The sequence below is a fragment of the Dreissena polymorpha genome, chromosome 3 (assembly GCF_020536995.1).
Source record: "Dreissena polymorpha isolate Duluth1 chromosome 3, UMN_Dpol_1.0, whole genome shotgun sequence".
In the NCBI taxonomy this organism is placed as follows: domain Eukaryota; kingdom Metazoa; phylum Mollusca; class Bivalvia; order Myida; family Dreissenidae; genus Dreissena; species Dreissena polymorpha.
Window position 1 is genome coordinate 36991729 of NC_068357.1, and position 25524 is coordinate 37017252.

The 25524-nt window shown below is 38.9% G+C and overlaps 1 protein-coding gene across 1 annotated transcript in view; it reads left to right on the forward strand.

The window, feature by feature from the left end:
• LOC127872157 (zinc finger FYVE domain-containing protein 26-like) overlaps positions 1–25524 on the forward strand; it is a 98346-nt gene that overhangs the window by 49588 nt on the left and 23234 nt on the right. The window contains exons 28-37 of the mRNA XM_052415487.1: positions 785–1034; positions 1624–1761; positions 3816–3991; positions 6850–6980; positions 8559–8808; positions 15194–15354; positions 17219–17395; positions 18589–18754; positions 20890–20985; positions 21947–22006. Of these exons, the coding sequence (XP_052271447.1) occupies positions 785–1034; positions 1624–1761; positions 3816–3991; positions 6850–6980; positions 8559–8808; positions 15194–15354; positions 17219–17395; positions 18589–18754; positions 20890–20985; positions 21947–22006 (1605 nt within the window). The remainder of the gene's footprint in view (positions 1–784; positions 1035–1623; positions 1762–3815; positions 3992–6849; positions 6981–8558; positions 8809–15193; positions 15355–17218; positions 17396–18588; positions 18755–20889; positions 20986–21946; positions 22007–25524) is intronic.

Here is a 25524-nt window from a genome sequence, read left to right on the forward strand (position 1 = left end):
ACAGATGCACTCAGAGTCTGAAGAGATCCTCTTTAAATAAAGACAAACTAAAATTAGTGAAGACTCTTTACCGCTTATCTTATGATTCTCTTTTTTTCAAGCACATTCTCCCTATGACTATCTACCTGACTGTTAGCACACTATAATTTATTATTGTCCACCCCTTGTAACTTAAATTATGGTCTAAAATTGTTTACCCCCCTCTATCAGATGGTGTCGCCATGGTGTAATGGATATGGTGTCCGCCTAGCGACCGGGAGGTCACGGGTTCGATCCCCACCGTGGGATCGTTCTTTAGATCTCCCCTAAAGACTCCAAGTACTGGTTCTAGGCCCAGGGAAACGGACTCGAGAGCATTTATATAAGCCTTAGGCTTTCGATGCAATCGAGCTAAAATAAATAGGTTTAAACTAAACTATCAGATGGTGCAGTGTAGCCCACATGCTTTCTATAATTGTCCACCCCTCTATCAGATGGTGCAGTGTAGCCCACATGCTTTATATCATTGTCCACCCTCTCTATCAGATGGTGCAGTGTAGCCCACATGCTTTATATCATTGTCCACCCCCTCTATCAGATGGTGCAGTGTAGCCCACATGCTTTATATCATTGTCCACCCCTCTATCAGATGGTGCAGTGTAGCCCAAATGCTTTACATCATTGTCCACCCCCTCTATCAGATGGTGCAGTGTAGCCCACATGCTTTATATCATTGTCCACCCCCTCTATCAGATGGTGCATTGTAGCCCACATGCTTTATATCATTGTCCACCCCCTCTATCAGATGGTGCAGTGCCTGCCGGTACAGATGCACTCAGAGTACAGCCACCTTGTGTCAAAGCCTCGCTTTATCTTGGAGCAACTCCTCATGAACATGAGACCAGAGCTGGCTGGGAAGGCATTCAGTGTCGTCCAGGAGGAGTTCACACTTGTACCAGATCCCGCATTCAAGTTCTCACCGGAGCAGTTCAACATGTTGGTGTCACTTTATGCGAAGAAAGCGCTTGAGTTCACAGTGGTGCAGTGTATTGAGGGTACTGTGGTTTATGTTAAATTTAGTAATTCATTGTACACAAACAAGCTTTATTTCATAGATATTTTTTTAATGCTTTCGAATATTTTTGCAGAATTTTGAATTAATCAATCCGCAGAAGAAAATAAGAAATTATCCAAGAAATACAACTATAAAGTTTTCTCATTATACTATGCACGTTTGCTGTGCTCAACAGGGGCGCAATTCGTATAAGCTCATCCCACTGGGTATTATATAATAAATACAGATTTATTTATTTGATAAAATACAAATCAGTTTTTGTTCATTAATTAAGGCTCATTCTTGAAAAAAATTGTCTTAATCCATATGGGTAAAGTGTCGTCCCAGATTAGCCTCTGTAGTGTGCACAGGCTAACCATGGACAACAGTATCTGTTTTAACTGGATTTTTGTTAAAAAGGTACTTCCTTTCAACGTTAAATACCTTAAAGGCAGACAGTGTCGTCCCTGATAAGCCTAAGCAGACTGCACAGGCTTATCTGGGACAACACTTTACACACATGCATTAAAACCAGTTTTCCGAGATTGAGGCTCAATAAGAACCCCCATTGCTATCTTCTCCCTTTACAGAGCCTGTGAAGGAGCGCAGCCTGTCGGTGCGGTCAGTTTCCTCCCAGGATCTAGAGAGACTGAGCCCCCTGCCCCGCCCTAGTATTGCGCCAACCCGCCCTGACCCCTCGATGAAGAGACGCAGCATTGACCTTCAGGGTATGTGGACACATCATTGACCTTTAGGTTATCTATGTAAACTGTCAACAGTGCTTTTTGTAACCTTTTTCGGAAAGGGATGGGGAGGTTTGCATTGGGAAAAGTGCATCACTGTGACTTAAATTATGGAAATTTGTTAAGTTTTTTTGTTTGTTTTTTTGCTTACAAATACTTAAAAATTGAGGATAAGTGTTTTCAATGCAATGTTAACTAAGTTTTTACCAATAGAACTGCATAAGAAAATGAACTAAATGTTGCATTTTATTGACCCCTACCGGTTTCACCGGAGGGGACTTATGGTTTGCGCTTTGTGCGCCTGTGAGTCTGTCTGTGAGTCTGTCTGTCTGTCTGTCTGTCTGTCTGTCTGTCACACTTTTCTGGATCCTGCGATAACTTTATAAGTTCTTAATATTTTTTCATGAAACTTGCAACATGGATAGATGGCAATATGGACATTATGCATGTCATTTCATTTTGTTCCTATGTCAAAAATTGTGGTTGCTATGGCAACCAAAAAAATAATATGAAAATGGTGGAATTTCTGACAATGGTGGAGCCGGTAGGGGACCATATTGCTTGACAATAGCCTTGTTTGCAACTGTTTTTCTTGTTTGAAAAACCTTCAAATTTGAATTGTACGCAGCCAAAAATGTATGCCTTTTGACATTGGGAATGGGGCCATTAATAACAGCTCCAAAATTAACGCAACAAAAACACTAGCATGCAAATAACATGTGCAACTTTTTGCAATGGTCATGCATTCACTGGAAAAGCAATTTGTGTTTGCTAGTTTTAACCAATAAAATTCAGCTAAATTGATCATTATACAATCACAGATTGCTCTATCTATGCCTGTCCAAGGTAGTTTGTTCAAGGATACAGTTTAAACCTATTGGTTAAGCTTAATTGTATCAAAAGCCACATGCTTATTTAGGCTTTGAATCCATTTCCTGGTTCCAGTACATACTGATTTAAGAGAAGATCTTGAGAATGCTCCCATAGTGGGGATTGAACAAAGGACCTCCTGATTACTGGCATGACCATATCCTCTGCGCCACAATGTCCGAAACTCAAGAAAAAGTATTGTACTCTTAAATCATGAGTGATTTTTCATTGATGAAATAGCAAATCCTCTCAATTTTACAGAAATCTAGAGGCTAATTGAGACATCAAGTCGATTTCCTGTGTAAAGTCGGTTCTTTTGAGAATGATACATGTAGTATATGAGCTGTTTCGTGGGAAAATGGGTCTTATGCTATATTCAGCCAACCTAGCTCCATCTGCTCAGTCTGGTCAGGAGCTCTCCTGTCTGCTTATGAGATCACAAAAAATGCTTTAATAGATAGTAAACAGGGTAGCTCCTGACCAGACTTCATGATTGTGTAGGCAGGGCTGAATATATGCTGACAGCATTTGACATAAACCAACTTTTGCACAACGAGGCTACTGTGTATTTAATTTAACTCATACCTTCTTGATTGCTATTAACAAACTATATTCATTAGTGCACTATCGCCTTTCATTTGTTTCAACATTTCACTGCATATGTAATTCTATGGGCCAGAGTTCAGCTTTTATGGTTCATGGTAACACCATCAATCATTTTGCGAGGCTATGGAATTAGCCATGCCTACATAGATAAATTTAAGTCAATCAAGCACTGTAGATGTACATATATTGGATCAAGACACATCTTCATCAAACAGTCCAAGCATTCTGAACTGCTTAGCAAATTGCTCATAAAATGAGACTTGTTTTGAGGAAACTGGGCTTAATACATGTGCTTTAAGAGTGGTCCTAGTTCAGTGAAGACACTTAATGAATTTTTGGTTTAAAGAAGGTGTCTTCTAAACGAAAAGCCTGTGCAGACGGAAAGTGTCATTCCTGATTAGCAGGTGCGAACTTCACAGGCTTATTTGGGATTACACTTTACGCACATGCATTAAACCCTGTTTTCCCAGAGCGCGGCCTTATGATGTCCTCAACTTTCATAACCAGTATATGGTATCACTATAGGCTCTATCAGATATTCATAACTTTCAAAATCACCATAGGTTCTATAAGACTGGGGCTTGCGTCCAAGCGCACTGACAGCCCTTCATCCCGGTCAGCTGTGCTGGGAAGCCGGGAGCCGTTTGTGATGCCGTCAGAGCCGCCCGCCCGTGACCAGTGGGTACCAGACTCTGCAGTGTCTGTTTGCATGGTGTGTCACGTGGAGAGATTCAGCATGGTATGTCACCTAATACCTTACCTTCAATTTTAATGAGAGCATTTGTACGGTATGTGACCTGCTACCTTCACACAAATTTGAATTGCATTAAATCTCAATCTCACATTGAGTCTTTAGAAGCTCACATAGGAAGTATGTAGTGGTGAGCTATTGAGATCACCTTTTGTCCTTCATACGGTCATCAAAATTTGCCTTTCTAACAGTCCATAAGCCACTTTTATTGTCCAATCTTCATGAAAATTGCTCATGACATGTATCTGACAATCATGACATGACAATTATATCTGCACCTAATTACCATTACATTTTAACTTGTTAAGGTGGGGTCATAAACTTGGTCACTAGGTCAAATTAAACAAAAAACTTGTGAACACTTTTGAAACTTTGCTCAGACAACAGTTACAAAAACTCCATGTTTGTTGATTAGGCCATTTTTTCTATAATAAAATAAATATGCAATTTGCCTATGGTACCATTTTTTTTCTGGGATTATGAAAATAAACTATTGCCCTAAACTAATACAAAATGTATTTACAATGAATAAAGTAAAGATAAATTATCTGCATTACATCACACTGGATGGATTGGCTCTACATTTGTTATAGAACAAGAATCACCTTGCTTTTCTCTGATAAATGAAAAATATAATTCAAATCATATATATGAAATATATTACTACAAGTATCACACTAACAACAAGGGATATTTACAATAATGGCAATAGATTTTTACGACACCAGCAATAGATTTTTACAAAAAAAGCAATTGAATTTCACAATTCTGGCAATGGATTTTAAGCTCACCTGATTGCTCAGGTGAGGTTTGTGACCGGTCTTTGTCCGTCGTCCGTCCGACCGTCCGTCCGTTAACATTTGTTCGTAAACACTCTAGAGGGCACATTTCTTTTCCAACCTTCATGAAACTTGGTCAGAAGCTTTGTTCCAATGAAACTGGGTTATGCCGGGTCAAAACTAGGTCACTAGGTCAAAAAAAGGAAAAACTTTGTAAACACTGTATAAGTCACATTTCATGCCCGATCTTCATGAAACTTTGTCATAATGTTTGTCTTAATGATATATTGGTTGAGTTTAAAAGTGGTTCTGGTCCGTTGAAAAACATGGGCGCCAGTGGGCTGGGCAGTTTTCCTTATTTGGCTTTAGAGATACCTTGTAAACACTCTAGAGGCCACATTTTTTGTCCGATCTTCATGAAACTTGGTCAGAACATTTGTCTCAATGATATCTCAATCGAGTTGGAAACTGGTTTATGCTGGGTTAAAAACAAGGTCACTAGGTCAAAAAAAAGAAAAACCTTGTAAACACTGTAGAAGTCACATTATATGCCCAATCTTCATGTAACTTTGTCAAAATGTTTGTCTTAATGATATGTTGGTTAAGTTCAAAAGTGGTTCTGGTCCGTCAAAAAAACATGGCCGCCAGTGGGCGGGGCAGTTTTCCTTATATGGCTGTAGAGAAACCTTGTTAACACACTAGAAGTCACAATTTTTGCCCAATCATCATGAAAGTTGCTAAAAACATTGGTTTTATTGATATCTCAGACGAGTTCCAAAATGGTCCAGATTGTTGGAAAAACATGGCGGCCAGTGGGCGGGGCATTTTTCTCTATATGTATATAGTAAAAACATGTGAACACTCTAGAAGTCACCTGTTTGGCCCAATTTTCATGAAATTTGGTCAGAACATTTGGTCCTTGATACGAGAGTTGAGTTCAAAAATGGTGCCGGTCAGTTGAATAACATGGCTTGCGGGGGGGGGGGGGAGGGGGGGGAGTTTTCTTATATTTATTAATAAGGTTGTGAACACTCTAGAAGTCACATTTTTTGCCCAATCATCATGAAACTTGGTGTAAATATTGGTTTTATATATATCTCAGATGAGTTCGCAAATGGTCCCTTTCGGTAAAAAAACATGGCAGCCAGGGGGGGGGGGTGGGGCAGTTTTCCTTATGTGACTAGAGAGAAACCAACACTATAGAAGTCACATTTTTTGACAAATCATCGTGAAACTTAGTCAATACATTGGTTTTATTGATTTCTTTGACAAGTTGGAAAATGGCTCAGATCGGTGAAACACACTTTTTAGCTCACCTGATTGCTCAGGTGTGGTTTTAGGATTGGTCTTTGTCCGACGTCCGTCCACATTTGGTTTGTAAACACTCTAGCATTCACACTTCTCAAGCATTCTTTATGAAAGTTGCTGAAAAATCTCATTCAAGTTTGATGATGAGCAAAATCACATAATTAATGCCATAATTATTGCCCTTAGATTCTCCAAATTTTCATTATATTATACAAAATCCTTGTAAACACTCTTGAGGTCACAATTTTGTTTCAGATTTTATGAATCTTGGTCAAAATATTTATTTTTGTAAGCAAAGTTTGATGTTTGGTAAGGGGGGTCAACTCAAAATATACGTCACCAGGTCAAATCTTACAAGAACAAAAACACTCCATACGCCAGAGTTTTGGTTCAATAATGATGAAACTTGACCAGGATGTTTGTCTGGACAATATCTAGGTCAAGTTTGACGTTAGGTAAAGATTGAATGAACCAACTCCTCTCAGGTGAGCGAACTAGGGCCATCTTGGCCCTGTTGTTATAATAATGGCATTAGATTTTTACAATAATGGCAATAGATTTGTAGTAGTGGTAATAGATTTGTACAATAATGCCAATCCGTTTTGAAAATAAGGGCAATAGAGTTTTACAATAATGGCAATAGATTTTTACAATAACTGCAATAGATTTTTAAATAATGCCAATAGATTTACTAGACCGCTTACGCTTTTGTGTTAGCTTACAACCAACTGCTGCTCATATTATCTTCATCCTCTTCAGTTCTCCAGACGGCACCACTGTCGACGCTGTGGGCGTGTTGTGTGCGGGGCCTGCTCTGCCAATGTCTCCATCATCAAGGGCATCAGTGCCCGCACATGTGATGACTGCTACGGGGAAATCAACAAATCAAGGTAGTACTGTTATTACCCAAATACACATCATAGAGCTGCCCGAATTGTATGTACCTTAAGTATATCATGATACTGTGGTGGTATATGTAGATATGCAAGATTTTCAGATGAAAATCATTAAGCAAATATTCAAATACCAGGGGTGTGATTTTTCCGCGGATCCGCGGATTTCCGCGGATCTGGTTGTCCCGGATGTCACTTCTGAGATTTGCGTAAATTCGTTTTAAAAAATGTGGGGGAGAGGGGCTACCACCGATTCCGCGGACGTATTTCATAAGCGGTCCGAAATATCCGCGGCCCGCGAAATCTCTCCGCATTTTACACTGGTAGATTCTGCCTAAGCATTTTTAAAACGAGCCATATAATTGGCTGTCGTTTCCCAATCTTCCAATTAAAATCGTGTTCTTAAAATGCGCTCTGTAATTTGTTTGCAAATGGCGCCGTTGTGAAGAGAAAATTAAGATTATTGAAATAACAAATAGCAATCGAATGAACGACTGACATCACCTAGTCTGATAGGATTAATGAAATGTGTTTGTCAAAAAAAAGACTACGTTTTTGATACAAGCAACACATATTTTGTAAAGAAATGTGCCCACTGAATTTGTGTCACGGAAACCAGTGTTTGCAAATTGGAGTGTAGTCTACTCACAAAGTAAAACAATTTAGAGAGTATCGTTAGAACATGGAAATAGACAAACATGATTTGATTTTTATATGTCTGTGGGTCTGTGTATAATCAGATTCATATGCATATTCTGCTTTATTATGTTTGTCACGCTGTTCAGTTAACTGAAATAGCTTTGAACTGAGTGAAGATGTGAAATGCAAGATATTGAAAGGTAAACAAATTAAATATATTAATTTAACTCAATTAATACATCATTAACACCAGAAGAACACTCAAGTGTGTTTGTTTATATTTAGTCTATTAACTGTCATTCAATACATTGAAAAACTGCTGCTATTGATCACAATAAATACTTAACTGTTTACTTTGCATCCTCAGTATGTTAAATGTGAAGTTCAACAGGTTTTTATAAAGAAATATTGTTATGAAGTTCAAAAAGTTGTTTATTTTAATGTCTGTTTTTATGTTTGTCATTGCGTTATGCGCGCCATTCGCGTAGTCAAAATCAGTCAACAGAATTTTCCTCCCCTCTGACTTTGCCTCAATCACACCCCTGAATACTCAGATAATAACTAGTAGATCTTCTAGTTAATAAAGTATCACCAGCTTTGGAAAGTGTTAAACTTATGACATGTCAGTATATATTATATTATTTACTGTTTTTGTCTTAATTTAATTAAGTGCTATATGAAACAACGATGCTGTTTTCTAGCAAAATGAATGCATATAGGATACAGGTGCTCAAAACATCCGTTGTATATTGCAACAAGATACTATGTGACAGATATTGTTGAGATGTTCAAAACATCAGATGTACATGTATATTGCAACAAGATACTATGTGACAAATATTGCCGAGATGTTCAAAGCATTAGTTGTATATTGAATCAAAATACTATGTGACAGATATCGCCGAGGTGCTCAAAACATCTGTGATATATTTGCAGCGAGATTCTCGGAGACAGGCGTCTGTCTTCCGCGGAGATCTACTCCCGTCAGCGACTGAGTGACGCAAGTCCAGGGGGATCTCCCGTTACCACAGCATTCAGCCACGCCTCCATGGCGTCCATGGCGATAAGCGAGCAGGCGACCACTAATAGCCTGGCAGACATCGTGAACCACTCACACTCGGCGTGGAAACTGCAGACGGACGAGGAGTATAACGCAAACATGCGTGAGGACTTCTACTTTGAACAGGCAAGCAACTGATGTCAGGGCCTGTAGTCACCAACTGATTTCTTAGACTTAACTCTAAATATAAAGAATCATCTTATAAATGACTGTTATGTATCATTACCACTTGAATTGAAAATCATGTCTAACATGGCATTAACATCTGTAAGTATATGATTGTGCATTAATGTCTTGTAAAATGCGCACTTATATCAGCCTACTTATACCTGCAAAGTCTGAGATACTAGTATTTTGATTTTAGTCTAAGAATGGGTTGGTAAATATGAGCCAGGATATTGAAGTACATTATTATTAATGAAATACGTTTGTTTAAGTGTTCAAAAGGTCATTCAGAAAAAGGTATATAAGGGGTAATTTGTTTGTTTTAAATTTAAATATATGAGCTATAATGTGTGAGATGTCAGAGGTCTTGATGAGGAAGTTTTGAGCTATATTGTGTATTATGTCAGAGGTCTTGATGAGGAAGTTTTGAGCTATATTGTGTATTATGTCAGAGGTCTTGATGAGGAAGTTTTGAGCTATATTGTGTATTATGTCAAAGGTCTTGATGAGGAAGATTTGAGCTATATTGTGTAATTATGTCAGAGGTCTTGATGAGGAAGTTTTGAGCTATATTGTGTATTATGTCAGAGGTCTTGATGAGGAAGTTTTGAGCTATATTGTGTATTATGTCAAAGGTCTTGATGAGGAAGATTTGAGCTATATTGTGTATTATGTCAGAGGCCTTGATGAGGAAGTTTTGAGCTATATTGTGTATTATGTCAGAGGTCTTGATGAGGAAGTTTTGAGCTATATTGTGTATTATGTCAGAGGTCTTGATGAGGAAGTTTTGAGCTATATTGTGTATTATGTCAGAGGTCTTGAGGAAGATTTGAGTCAGTTTCATGGGTAGAACCAGTTGTTTGTGTCTAAGAAAGAAAGTTATCACTTTCACAGCATTATACCACATATATGAGCCTCGATGTGGGAAAATGGGGCTTAATACTTGTACGTAAAGTTTCATCCCAGATTAGCCTATGTTGTCTGCCAAGGTTAATCAGGGAAGTCACTTCCCGCAATTATGGAATTTTTTGTTAAAAGGAAGTCTCTTTTAAATGAAAATACATTGTAGGCGGAAAGTTTCTTCCCTGATTAGCCTTTGTAGACTGCACAGGCTAATCATGGACCAAACTTTTTATACGCCCGTATAAAATACGGGACGTATTATGTGAAACCCCTTGGCGGGCGGGCGGGCGGCGGGCGGGCAGCGGGCGGCGGGCGGAAGGCATCACTTTGTCCGGACTCTAATTCAAATTGTATTCATCCGATCTTCACCAAACTTGGTCAGCAGTTGCATCTAGTTGATATCTAGGCCAAGTTCGAATATGGGTCATGCCGGGTCAAAAACTAGGTCATAGGGTCAATAAGTGCATTTTCAAAGGGGCCACTTTGTCCGGACTCTATTTCAAATTGTATTCATCCGATCTTCACCAAACTTGGTCAGCAGTTGCATCTAGTTGATATATAGGCCAAGTTCGAATATGGGTCATGCCGGGTCAAAAACTAGGTCACGGGGTCACTAAGTGCATTTCAAGGATTAAGCATGGTGTCCGCTTTCTAATTGAAGTAGTTTTCATCCGATCTTCACCAAATTTGGTCAGAAGTTGTGTCTAGATGATATGTAGGTCAAGTTCAAATATGGGTCATGCCGGGTCAAAAACTAGGTCACGAGGTTACCTAGTGCATTTCAAGCATTAAGCATGGTGTCCGCTCTCTAATTGAAGTAGTTTTCATCTGATCTTCACCTAATTTGGTCAGAAGTTGTGTCTATATGATATGTAGGTCAAGTTCGAATATGGGTCATGCCGGGTCAAGAACGAGGTCACGAGGTCACATACTGCATTTCAAGCATTTAGCATGGTGTCTCCTCTGTAATTGAAGTAGTTTTCATCTGATCTTCACCAAATTTAGTCAGATGTTACATCTAAATGATATGTAGGTCAAGTTCAAATATGGGTCATTCCGGGTCAATAACTAGGTCTCGACACGGACTCTAGATTTCAATATACATTCCGTGGTCTCGAGGTCACTTAGTGCATTTCAAGCATTGAGCATGGTGTCCGAAACTTTCGAACGGGCGTATCTTGTGACAGTTTGGCACTCTTGTTGCACATGCATTGAGCCCGGTTTTCCCTGAATGAAGCTCATATGTAAATCAGTTGATCAAAGGGCTGTAATTATTGCGCCAGAAGTATTTTAAGGAAGTGTGTTAATGTGCTGTTGTCATACTAATCTAGCAGCTGAGGTTGCCAGCCTGGCAAAATGGAGTGAAATCACAGACAAGACTCCGGGTATTGGTTTGTCTCTAATGTTTAGCCTCATTCTTGGAAAACTGGGCTTAATGCATGTGTATAAAGTGTCTGCACAGGCTTATCAGGCACAACACTTTCCGGCTAGACTGGATTTTTGTTTAGAAGAGACTTCCTTTAAAAGACAAATTTCCTTAAAAGCAGAAAGTGTCATTCCTGATTAGCTTGTGGGGACTTCACAGGCTTGACTGGGATGACAATATACACATGCATTAAGTCACGTTTTGTTATAAGAAGGCACTTGTGTCTAAAGTCATTGAATTGTATAGCTGTCCTGAGTCTGTAACATATTCTCATGTTTCAATGTTAAGGTATGGCTCATTGATGACATTTCTGACTCAATGTTATGCTTTATGTTTAATATGTACTAACTTTTTCCTCTCTTTTCTATTTAAACATTTATCGCCATAATTTAATAGCTCCTCTTCAGAAAATTTGTTAATATTTCTCCTTTAAGCAAATGCAAGTTTTCATATTTAACTCATAATGACTCTAAGGAATGTTTTGAGACTTTTTACAGATTCCAAAGTGTGTAGTCTTTTAACTTTATGTTTTGTGACAGAACTTTCATCTTCCATCTTGCCTTGTATTAACAACATACCATATTTATTCCGTTTGATGCACATGCCATATTAAAGGTGCATCCCAAAATTTCTTTGGTACATGATTACCATTCAAGTAAAAAATCAAGTAAAGTTTTATTTCATGTCCATTGTTTATCAGCAACAAATTTTTGTTATAATCACTCTCTCTGGTAACATTATTACACTAAATTCTGGTATATTTCATGACAATATGTTATCAATTTAAATTATTATATAAGTACTAAGTATTTGTATTGCTGGAGAAATTGAGATCAATCTTGGCCTTTAATTGACTTTGGTGCATTTTTTACATGTGTTTTACATTCATGTCAAATTTTTGGGGTCCCTAGGAATCTTGTTAATAATTTTCAGGGGTCCTGTAAATAAAAATGGGGTTCCTTGTCACCTTGTTTTGACATTTTTGCAGACGAAAAAGGGAATATTTAAATGCATGCCATTTGAGTAACAAGCAGCAAATGTATGCTAAATATGCTGGGTGTGTCAAAGTCAATTAGTTAAAAGTTTAGTAATTGATTTTTTACATAAACAATAGCCGATATTTAACACACACATATAAAATTGAAGATAGTATTTATTTTTATAATTTAATCTAGCTTGCCAGATAAAAAGCTATCATAACCTCAGTAAGCTTTTCTTTCATAGCGACATAAATAGCTCACATTTACTCAATGTAATCTCAACTCGGGACTTTGCACCTAGCAACAGCAGGTGCGCGATAACACAATTAGTTGCATAATCAACAAGCCAGACAACTCGTACATCCATTGAGAAAATTACGTACTGCAGTTGTCTTTCAGAGTTTCTTGTTGATATTACGAGAAACCAATACATCAAAATGATTGTGTGTCCCATGGGACACAATTTAACAAATATGATGGGTCCTGACTGACATTTTATGGGTATTGTACGCATAAATCGCGTCCTGTAAAACCCTGTGACTATTAAATAAAAATGGTTAATATTTGAATATTTGAAAATTGGCTGAATATTCTAATCAAGAATTCATATTCAAATATTTGATTTTATGCAAAGAAACTTCAAAAACATATGTCAGAGGGGGTTAACAAGTGACGAACAAGATGGCGATGTCAATGCCAAGACAGATTTTGTTCGCCTTTTTATATCCTTTATTACTTGTATTAATTGTTTAAATGCTGCTCACTTTCCAGCCATATCAGCAAGAAAATCAGTAGCGATTATTTAGCATTAATATTAGCTTTATATCTCCACTTTACTAGCTGCAAAATTCCTTAGCAGTTCACAAAATTACAGCTCCTTCTAAGAAAATTCCCAGCAAGTAAAGTCTAGATATAAACAAAATTTGATAGGAAAAAATCCTCTATCTCTTTCTTTGTGTTGATAAAAACAACTTGTGCACTATGGTGTTTGTGTGTGTTTACTTTAGAGTGCAAAGAAGAAATATATATTTTTTGTATCAAAGTTCTATCGTTTTGACGTTGTCCAGGTGTCCTTGTCAACAAATGCGAAAAAGCTTAAAAATTATCACGGGGGAAAGATATGATTTATTTAGTGGAGTTACGCTCATATATGTACTGAAAATATATTTTATGTTATGAAAATAAAATTTACTTTGTGAAAATAGAAAACATAATCAATTATCTTTTTTTAATGATTAATCTATCCCTTTTTGCAAATCTTCAAATAAAATATGATTTCTACTGTGGTATTTTGGGCAATCAGAAACAGTATGCTGAGAAAAAAACTTGGTCCAAAGCCAGATATCAATATATTGGACATAGCAAAATAAAGGATCACTATAGTGGATCTGCAGTGTTTTATTCTTTCTTTTTTTTAATTTGGCAAGATGTTAAATGTTAAATGCAAACCTAATGTGGACTTTTTTTGGCAATTTTTTTCCTGTTATTTTTGAAAACAAACCTAACACAAGCCTTGGGGCAGATACCTGACATGGTTGTTACTACAAGCTATCCTTGACATAAACAACAAAAACGTTAACACTCACTGCTGCTTACCATGTTTTGTTTGTTTAATGATTTTAAAAAGGCAGGAAACATTTTGGAAAGTTACCATAACAGACAGACAATCAATTTAGCTGTACTATTAAGATTATTCATTTGCCCTTTGAAAGGGTCTATTATCAAGGTATAATTAGTTACACAACTTTTTATTTGCAATGTAAGGTGTGATACAAGGTCAGTAAACTATGTTGGGAAAGCTCATTCTGTGCAGAGCATTTATGAAATAATAACTTAACTTAGTTAAACTGCATTTAATGACGTCATCTTATTGATTATCTTTATGCTTTTTTAGTTTATAATTGCTCTGGGAAAATAGGGCTTAATGCATGTGAATCAAGTGTTGTCCCAGATTAGGCTGTGAAATCTGCATTTATAGAATTTGTTTCTGAAGTCTCTTCATAGCAAAAATCCAGTTTAGAAGGAAAATGTCTCTGGTTGTTGACAACACAGACTTATCTGAGAAAACACTTTGCGCACATGCATTTAGCCCCATTTTCTTAGATCACAACCCATTTTCTTTCAAAGAATAATTTAAATGACTAAATATAACATGCCTCTGCTGGCCTAATTTGGAAAAATGAGCATTCAGCGCTAGACCTGGCCAAACAGAAGGAAACTGAGTATTTGTTGGAGGTAAGATTATTGAGCCTTGTTCTGGGAAATCTTGGCCTAATGCATGTTAGTAAAGTGTCATACCAGATAAGCCTGTGCAGTCCACACAGGCTAATCAGGGGCGACACTCTCCGCTTCAATGAAATTTTTTTGTTTAAAAGAAGTATCTTCTTAACAAAAATCCATTTAAGCTGGAAAGGGTCGTCCCTGAAGTTAAGCTGGAAAGGGTCGTCCCTGATTAGCCTGTGTGGACAGCGAAGGGTTATCTGGGACAACACTTCATGCATATGCATTAAGCCTCATTATCCCAGAGGGATGCTCATTTTCTTTTGGAACAATCATTTTAATAAAAATCCAATGAAAACAGAGTACTTTGTGAGAGGTAAGATCCAATGAAAACAGAGTACTTTGTGAGAGGTAAGATAATTATGTGCTGCGCTCTGGGAAAAGGGGGCTTAATGTATGTGCATAAAGTGTTGTCCCATATTAGCCTGCTTTCAGCATGAGCTAATCAGGAATTCCTCTTTCCGCTTAAACTGATATGTTTAGAAGAGACTTACTTTAAATGAAAAAGCCCTAGAAGTGGGCATTGTTTGCCCTGATAAGCCAGTGCAGACTGCACATGCTTTTATGGAAGGACTTTTTAGTCACATGTATTGAGCCCCGTTTTAACAGAGCACGGCTCATTTTCTTTTGATATAATGATTTTATACATACTTACAGCTTACATGCAAAATTACAGGGTCAGCACATGACTTGGCCAAACCAATTAAAACAGAATATGACCATTATGTATAATTATCTCCCCTGTCCCCCTGTGCAGGCCCCCAGCACCTCCCTGTGCATCTCCATCCTGAATCTCCATAGCAACGGGCGTGAGTGTGGGCGTCTGATCCTGGGCCTGTGTGACACGCTGTCCTGTCTGCTCAAGCCTTTGGCTCCTGGCGTCCCCAACCCTGAGGTGGACTACAACCTCATCATGAGGTGAGTATACCAGCAAACAAACTTTGGGTTTTGTTTTGGGAAAATTGGGCTTAATGCATGCCCGTTAAGAGTCGTCCCATATTAACCTAGGCATTCTGTCTGCACAGGCTAATCACTTTCGGCCTACACTGAAATATGTTAAAAAGAGAGCTCATATGAACCTAAAATTCTGTAAAAGCAAAAAGTATTGTTGCTTATGAGCCTGTGCAGACTGCACAGGCTAATCTGGGAAGACACTCATGCATGTAGCCTAGAATTAGGCTAATATTATGTGAACACAGGCTCAAACAAAGCCAAGTTTGAGTATACAACACAATTCAAGCATGTCATTCACAAAGTATCAGGTGGGTCAATTTTTTGTCTTTTGTCTTTACTGTGTAACTGCAGGCATGTGTTTGTACAAACCACAATGCAGTGGGAAAAGGTAGTGAAAAATGTGGGAAACAGTTAATGTTGGTGAGTTGTATGTTTTGTAAAAATCAAAATCACATGGTAAAATTACTATAACATTGACTTGGCTTTTGCAGCTTGAAATGTTTGTTTGGAAAAGCATTGTTTCATCATTTATTGGCAGTATGATGAAGTACATGTTGTTCCATTTCCATATGAAGAAGTACCTGCTGTTCCATGTCAGCATGATGAAGCACCTGTTGTTCAATTGCAGTATGATGAAGTACCTGTTGTTCAATTGCAGTATGATGACGTACATGTTGTTTCATAGCAGTATGATGAAGTACATGCTGTTCCTTTGCAGCTTGATGAAGTACATGCTGTTCCTTTGCAGTATGATGAAGCACCTGTTGTTCAATTGCAGTATGATGAAGTACCTGTTGTTTCATAGCGGTATGATGAAGTACATGATGTTCCATTGCAGTATGATGAAGTACATGATGTTCCATTGCAGTATGATGAAGTACATGCTGTTCCTTTGCAGTATGATGAAATACCTGCTGTTCCATTGCCGTATGATGAAGTACATGATGTTCCATTGCAGTATGATGAAATACATGCTGTTCCATTGCAGTATGATGAAATACATGCTGTTCCTTTGCAGTATGATGAAGTACATGTTTTTACATAGCAGTATGATGAAATACATGCTGTTCCTTTGCAGTATGATGAAGTACATGTTGTTACATAGCAGTATGATGAAGTACATGTTGTTTCATAGCAGTATGATGACGTACATGTTGTTTCATAGCAGTATGATGAAATACATGTTGTTCCATTGCAGTATGATGAAGTACATGCTGTTCCTTTGCAGCTTGCTGAAGTACATGCTGTTCCTTTGCAGCTTGCTGAAGTACATGCTGTTCCTTTGCAGCTTGATTAAGTACATGTTGTTTCATTGCAGCATGATGAAATACCTGTTGTTCCATTGCAGTATGATGAAATACATGTTGTTCCATTGCAGTATGATGAAGTACATGCTGTTCCTTTGCAGCTTGCTGAAGTACATGCTGTTCCTTTGCAGCTTGATTAAGTACATGTTGTTTCATTGCAGCATGATGAAATACCTGTTGTTCCATTGCTGCTTGATAAAGTACCTGTTGTTCCATTGCAATATTATGCAGTTCCCGTTGTTCCATTGCAGCATGATGAAGTACCTGCTGTTCCATTGCCGTATGATGAAGTACATGTTGTTTCATTGCAGTATGATGAAATACATGCTGTTCCTTTGCAGTATGATGAAGTACATGTTGTTTCATTGCAGCATGATGAAATACCTGTTGTTCCATTGCTGCTCGATAAAGTACCTGTTGTTCCATTGCAGCATTATGCAGTTCCCGTTGTTCCATTGCAGCATGATGAAGTACCTGCTGTTCCATTGCAGTATGATGAAGTACATGTTGTTCCATTGCAGTATGATGAAGTACCTATTGTTCCATGCCAAGATGAAGTTCACACGTCACGGTGACAACGCTGGTATGGGTCGCTGTGATGTGTACCAGGGCCTGGTTGACCTGCTAGGACTACTGGTAGTGGACAACTACCCTGATCTGCCCTCATTAGAGGAGCTCACCAAGGTGGAGAGTGTCAGGTGAGTGTCAGGTGGTTTTCTGGTGGAGAAAATGGTGGACAGCTATCCCGACCTGCTTTTCGTAGAGGAGGTCATCAAGGTGGAGTGTCAGGTGAGTGTCAGGTGGGTGTCAGGTGTGATGTGGATAGTGTGGTAGACAACTACCTGGACCTGCCCTCCATTAGTTTAAACCTATTTATTTTAGCTTGATTGCATAGAAAGACTAAGGCTTATTTGGGACTATAACCAGTACTTGTTGTCTATGGGGGAAATTTTAAGAATGCTCCCACAGTGGTGATCGAACCCGTGACCTCCTGATCACTAGGCAGACATCATATCCACTACACCACTGCGACCTCTGTGACCTGCCCTCCATTGAGGAGCTCACCCATATCGAGAGTGTCAGGTAGAACAGGCACATATTTGAGCCTCATTCTTGGATAACAAGGCTAGTTTGTAAAGTGTTGTCCCAGATAAGCATCACATATGACACTCGCAGAGTATATGAAACTTACATCTGAAGGAGATCTTTTCTCATTGGAAATCCAGTCTAAGCAGAAATTGTTGTACTTGATTAGCCTGTCCAGACTGTATAAGCTAATCTGGGACAACACTTTACGCACATTCATTAAGCCACATTTTCTCAGAGTGCAGCTCATTTCTAAAATATTCTTGATTTTTTTAAAGAAAAACTGGCTTTATTCCCTGATTTCATTGATAACCTCACTATTTTAGAGTAAATGTGTTAGTCACTTGGTCAGTGTGTTGAATGAGTTAGTCACTTGGTCAGTGTGTTGAATGTGATAGTCACTTGGTCAGTGTGTTGAATGTGTTAGTCACTTGGTCAGTGTGTTGAATGTGTTAGTCACTTGGTCAGTGTGTTGAATGTGTTAGTCACTTGGTCAGTGTGTTGAATGTGTTAGTCACTTGGTCAGTGTGTTGAATGTGTTAGTCACTTGGTCAGTGTGTTGAATGTGCTAGTCACTTGGTCATGTGTTGATTTTCTATTTAATGCCCAATTAACCACATATTCCTGAGTTATGTGATCTTAAGCCTAGCTGCTAAAGCAGTGTGCCGGACTTATTCATGTCTGTGACAAAGCTTTACAAACAAAAAATCATATCTTTTCACAGACAATTACCTGACAAGTTGTTCGCATTTTTCAGTAAGTTTGTAGTATCAATAAGGTTACAATTCATATTTCCTATTTTCAGACGATTGCGTGACAAGTTGATTGCAGATGAGCGGTTGTCGTTAGCGATGGAGGTGTCTACAAAGTGTGGGTTGGACCCGGCAGGTGTGTGGGTGGCTTGGGGCATGATGGCCCTACAGAGCGGAGACTTCACTACCGCCAGGGACAAGTTCAGCAGGTGCCTCAAGGTATATTATCGTATTACTTTGTTTCAAAATATCAAATGTTTCTCTGTCTGGGCAAGTGATGGAAGCCGTCCTGTGGCTGTTTCCTTCTGAACAGTCACTTAATGATGGTGTTCATTTCTTCTAGAATGACACTGTTTTTTTTCCACTCCCACTTGTGCCATTATATCTGTCCCATTTTCATGGATTCAGCAGTTAGAGGGGATCCCCTGTGATACAATTCTGAAGCACTTGTTTTGTAGTGCTTCTATGATGCCAGACGTTTGTGGGCTGTTCGTACTTCAAGGACTGACAAAGCATCTGTTCGGAAGACTATTTGGTAGTCATGTTCATTTGTACTGCTGACAGTGTTTGCAGCATGGATCAAGGCTTCCACCTCAGCACTCTAGTACGTTGGTGGAGGCCTGTTGGTATTGCCTCTGCCTGCATCTGTCGGTCTGGGTACACATAAACTTCGCTCTCTTTACTTCATCTGTTGTTGACCAATCTGTGTAGGCCCTTATCCATGCTGCCTTGTGGTACCTTTTTTCAAGCGGCCCTTAGCCATGCTACCTTGTGGTATCTTTTTTCAAGCGGCCCTTATCCATTCTTCCTTGTGGTACATTTTTATAAGTGGTCCTTATCCATGCTTCCTTGTTGTACCTTTTTTCAAGCAGCCCTTATCCATGCTTTCTTGTGGTACCTTTTTTCAAGCGTCCCTTATCCATGCTTCCTTGTTGTATCTTTGTTCAAGCGGCCCTTATCCATCCTTCCTTGTGGTAACTTTTTATGCCCCCGGTAGGGTGGCATATAGCAGTTGAACTGTCCGTCTGTCAGTCAGTCAGTCTGTCCGTCCGTTTGAAAACTTTAACATTGGCCATAACTTTTACAATATTGACTTTATATTTGGAATGCATGTTTATCTCATGAAGCTGCACATTTTGAGTGGTGAAAGGTCAAGGTCATCCTTCAAGGTTAAAAGTCAAAAAATACAATCCAAGGGAAGTATATTGAAATTTTATTTCAAAGCGGCGCAATAGGGGGCGTTGTGTTTCTGACAAACACATCTCTTGTTTCCAGCGGCATTCATCCATGCTTCCTTGTGGTACCTTTTTTTAAGCGGCCCTTATCTATGCTTCCTTGTTGTACCTTTTTTTAAGTGGCCCGTATCCAGTATCAGTCAGGGCTTTCTTTCTGGCATCACTGTGTTGAGATGGGGGACTGTGGGACAAGCCAAATCCTTGCAGTCTGCCTATGAGGATGCTCACTCTACTGTGCATCAGGTGATTATTTGAAAACCCGGCCTTGGTGGTCTGTTTCAAGACTTTGTTTCATGTATTCCCTTCAATTCTGTAGGGAAGGGAAGTATGAGATCATGTTCAAAGTTAGTTTCATTCTGTATGTGGTTTTTGTTGCATTCTTTTCTGTTCCCCAGAGCACCAGATCCTTTGCATACATGGCTGCTTTCTCCTTTAGGTTGGTCTGGTATAATGTTGTTGATAAAGAGAAAGGACATGGGTGGGAAAACTCTTCCTTGTGGGACTGCTTGGCACAGAGACCGTCTTCAGACACACTTGCATTCCGAAACATGTTGCCTTGGAAACCGCTGTAGAGAAGCTTCATAAGAAGCCAGTCCTTCTACATCTTATGGTCTGTGAAGATAGCAAGGTTGGCATTCTGGGCCTCAAATGCATCTGCTTTTACACAGGCAATGTGTGTTTTTTTGCTGTTCAGTTTGTGTCTCCTGAAACTGCTTGTGCACTTGGCTGGAGGTGGTCTCAGTCTCCTTCCCTGGTTTGGGTCAGGTTTTCATGTGCAATCTGTAATTCTTGCATCCTGTGTTGAAGTCTCTCAGTACATTGTTGACCTCAAAGGGCTTTCTCTCTTACAGGTGTGGTTCCTATATGCTGCAGATCTGAGATGTTAATGCTGGGTAAATGCAGAAAATGCATGCAGAAGATTCTTCAACTATCTTCCTGTTTCCTACTCCATTTACTTTCCAATGCATGATGTTTATACTGGGTATCTTTTTCTTCCTAGATGTGGTGGACGTCTGGGCCTTTAGTACTCTGGCTCAGCCTGTGTGTATTTCAGCCTGTGTATGATTCAGCATGTGTGTATTTCAGCCTGTGTGTATTTTTAGTTTGTGTGTATTTCAGCCTGTGAAGGACCGTAATGTGTGCACGCCAATACCCTCAGTGGTGAAAGACATCGTTGAATGCCTTGAGAGCATGCCCGGCACTGGATCTATGGAGGTATGACCCAAAACATGCAGCAACATACGGAATATGATGTTTTTTGTGATGTGATAACATGAGCTGCACTCTGAGAATTTCCAACTACACCTTATTTGATCTAAAATTAATGCACAATTTAAGCTTCCAAAGTAAAAACCATCAGCTTTATAAAGAATGTAACATAGTTAAAAGAGCCACACTCTTGGGGCTCAATTCATGTACGTAAAGTGTCGTCCCAGATGAGCCTGTGCAGAGCGCATAGGCTAAATAGGGACAACACTTTGGGCTTTTATGGTATTTTTGTTTAAAGGTAGTCTCTTCTCAATGAAAATCCTTTGTAGGCTGAAAGTATTGTCTTAATTAGCCTGTGCAGATTGCACAGACTAATCTGGGAAGACACTCATTGCACATGCATTAAGCCCAGTTTTCCCAGAACGAGGTTCATTGTCTAATTGTCACCCACTCCAGCAATGACATCTAGTGCAGCTTTATTTTGCACGTTATAATGTAACACATTTTCTTGAATATTTTTCATGCCCCACCCCCTCCGAAGAAGGCGGCATATTTTAGTGTCACTTTCTGTCTGTGCACTGTGAAAAATGTCCTGTCTCAGCCAGAACTATGCCATATATTACTGGATGTTTTGATTTTTAGCTCACCTATTCATGTACTCAAATCAGACTTCATTGTATACTCATAATTAAATTGATAACTACGCTGGCTAGTGAAGTTTTTTTATTCCAGTAAATCAACATTTGTTTAAAGGAACATGTTTTTCCATCTTCTGAAATCTCCAACTCAGTATCTTTGGGGGGGGGGGGGGGCTTGACCGCCACAGAAACCCACCAATTATTGACCTGGACCTCCCGTGGGCCCTAGGAGTCCCCAAGTCGTACTTCAGGTTTTTCAAAATTTTCAACTTTCACCCATCTATTTCACTTGGCACGAAATAATATCTGATGTTGATTGTTCTGTGCAGATCCAGGTCCTGTTAGCCAACCCAGGCTCCATCAAAAGTCTCATCTCTACTCCGTCCAGTGTAAGTAACATATCATATCTGGACTGCTCACTTATTTCCAGGAGGTTAAATTTATTACATTTTTATGCCCCTTAAGGTGGGCATAATATTATAGTGATTGCATTTCCGTCCGTCCGTCTGTCTGTCCGTCACACTTTGCGTTTAGGTTTCGAAAAATACTCATAACTTCTATTTCGCTTCAAATGTAACCTCAATATTTGGAATGCATTTGTTTATGGACAAGGCATTTCCATACGCACACAAATGTTTACCCCTTTGACCTTGAACTAAGGGTACGCGTTTAGATTTCGAAATCTGCGTTTAGGTTTCGAAAAAGCGTTTTTTGGGGGCATATGTCATCCTACGGTGACAGCTCTTGTTTACATCCACTTTGCAACTTTATGTATTTATTGATTTATCTTGCATTAATTTCATATTCTGGATTGAAGTATTTGTAAAGGATTTAATGACATTGGGCAAATTATGTTGTACATGTGTTATGTTGTACATTTATAATTTTTTACATGTATTATGTTGTACATGTATTATATTCTACATGTATTATGTTGTGTTTATATTATGTTGTACATGTGTTAAAAAAACAACAGGATAGTGCGCAATAAAGGTGTTTGTTTAGCTAGGCTAAGAAAATCAATTTTAGTGGGTCACTTTTTTATCCCGAGTTAATAATCATTCATCACAGGTAGCACTTGCATGTTACTCTGTTTAGCCCATTATTAAAAAAAAATGATGCAATATTAAAAACACTAAAGAAGCAATATAACATATGTTAAACTTACTTGCTGTATTGCACACTGTGTTTATTCCATTAGTGTTTGTGAAGACTGGGTTATGGTATGCTGTATTGCACACTGTGTTTATTCCATTGGTGTTTGTGAGTGAAGACTGGGTTATGGTATGCTGTATTGCACACTGTGTTTATTCCATTGGTGTTTGTTTGTGAAGACTGGGTTATGGTATGCTGTATTGCACACTGTGTTAATTCCATTGGTGTTTGTGAAGACTGGGTTATGGTATGCTGTATTGCACACTATATTTATTCCATTGGTGTTTGTAAGTGAAGACTGGGTTATGGTATGCTGTATTGCACACTGTGTTTATTCCATTGGTGTTTGTAAGTGAAGACTGGGTTATGGTATGCTGTATTGCACACTGTGTTTATTCCATTGGTGTTTGTGAGTGAAGACTGGGTTATGGTATGCTGTATTGCACACTGTGTTTATTCCATTGGTGATTGTAAGTGAAGACTGGGTTATGGTATGCTGTATTGCACACTGTGTTTATTCCATTGGTGTTTGTAAGTGAAGACTGGGTTATGGTATGCTGTATTGCACACTGTGTTTATTCCATTGGTGTTTGTAAGTGAAGACTGGGTTATGGTATGCTGTATTGCACACTGTGTTTATTCCATTGGTGTTTGTGAGTGATGACTGGGTTATTGTATGCTGTATTGCACACTGTGTTTATCATGCCCCCCTTCGAAGAAGAGGGGGTATATTGTTTTGCACATGTCGGTCCATCGGTAGGTCCTTCCGTCCACCAGATGGTTTCCAGATGATAACTCAAGAACGCTTAGGCCTAGGATCACGAAACTTCATAGGTACATTGATCATGACTGGCAGATGACCCCTATTGATTTTGAGGTCACTAGGTCAAAGTCAAGGTCACAGTGACTCGAAATAGTAAAATGGTTTCTGGATGATAACTCAAGAACGCTTACGCCTAGGATCATGAAACTTCATAGGTACATTGATCATGACTGGCAGATGACCCCTTTTGATTTTCAGGTCACTAGGTCAAAGGTCAAGGTCACAGTGACTGGAAATAGAAAAATGGTTTCCGGATGATAACTCAAGAACGCTTACACCTAGGATCATGAAACTTCATAGGTACATTGATCATGACTGGCAAATGACCCCTATTGATTTTCAGGTCACTAGGTCAAAGGTCAAGGTCACAGTGACTCGAACAGTAAAATGGTTTCCGGATGATAACTCAAGAACGCTTACGCCTAGGATCACGAAACTTCATAGGTACATTGATTATGACTGGCAGATGACCCCTATTGATTTTCAAGTCAAAGGTCAAGGTCACAGTAATTCATTAATTGTGTTTGTCCAAAACTGTAACCTTGGTTAAGATTTGCAATATCTAAAATGGTTTCCGGATGATACCTCAAGAATGCTTACGCCTAGGATCATGAAACTTCATAGGTACATTGATCATGACTGGCAGATGACCCCTATTGATTTTCAGGTCACTATGTCAAAGGTCAAGGTCACAGTGACTCAAAACAGTAAAATGGTTTTCTAATGATAACTAAAGAATAATAAGGCCTAGGATCATGAAACTTCATAGGTACATTGATCATGACTGGCAGATGACCCCTATTGATTTTCAGGTCAATAGGTCAAAGGTCAAGGTCACAGTGACAAAAAACGTATTCACACAATGGCTGCCACTGCAACTGACAGCCAATATGGGGGGCATGCATGTTTTACAAACAGCCCTTGTTCCATTGGTGTTTGTGAGTGAAGACTGGGTTATGGTATGCTGTATTGCACACTGTGTTTATTCCATTGGTGTTTGTAAGTGAAGACTGGGTTATAGTATGCTGTATTGCACACTGTGTTTATTCCATTGGTGTTTGTAAGTGAAGACCTGGGTTATGGTATGCTGTATTGCACGCTGTTTTTATTCCATTGGTGTTTGTAAGTGAAGACTGGGTTATGGTATGCTGTATTGCACACTGTGTTTATTCCATTGGTGTTTGTGAAGACTGGGTTATGGTATGCTGTATTGCACACTGTGTTTATTCCATTGGTGTTTGTAAGTGAAGACTGGGTTATGGTATGCTGTATTGCACACTGTGTTTATTCCATTGGTGTTTGTAAGTGAAGACTGGGTTATGGTATGCTGTATTGCACACTGTGTTTATTTCATTGGTGTTTGTAAGTGAAGACTGGGTTATGGTATGCTGTATTGCACACTGTGTTTATTTCATTGGTGTTTGTAAGTGAAGACTGGGTTATGGTATGCTGTATTGCACACTGTGTTTATTCAATTGGTGTTTGTTTGTGAAGACTGGGTTATGGTATGCTGTATTGCACACTGTGTTTATTCCATTGGTGTTTGTAAGTGAAGACTGGGTTATGGTATGCTGTATTGCACACTGTGTTTATTCCATTGGTGTTTGTTAAGACTGGGTTATGGTATGCTGTATTGCACACTGTGTTTATTCCATTGGTGTTTGTGAGTGAAGACTGGGTTATGGTATTGCACATTGTGTTTATTCCATTGGTGTTTGTGAGTGAAGACTGGGTTATGGTATTGCACACTGTGTTTATTCCATTGGTGTTTGTGAAGACTGGGTAATGGTATAAAAATGAGCCTCCTTCTGGGGAAACAGGTCGGCCAATTTTAGACAACACTTTCCACCTAAACTAGATTTTCACTAAGAAGAGACTTCCTTCAAACAAAAAATAAATTGAAGTGGAAAGTGTTTTCCCTTATTAGCC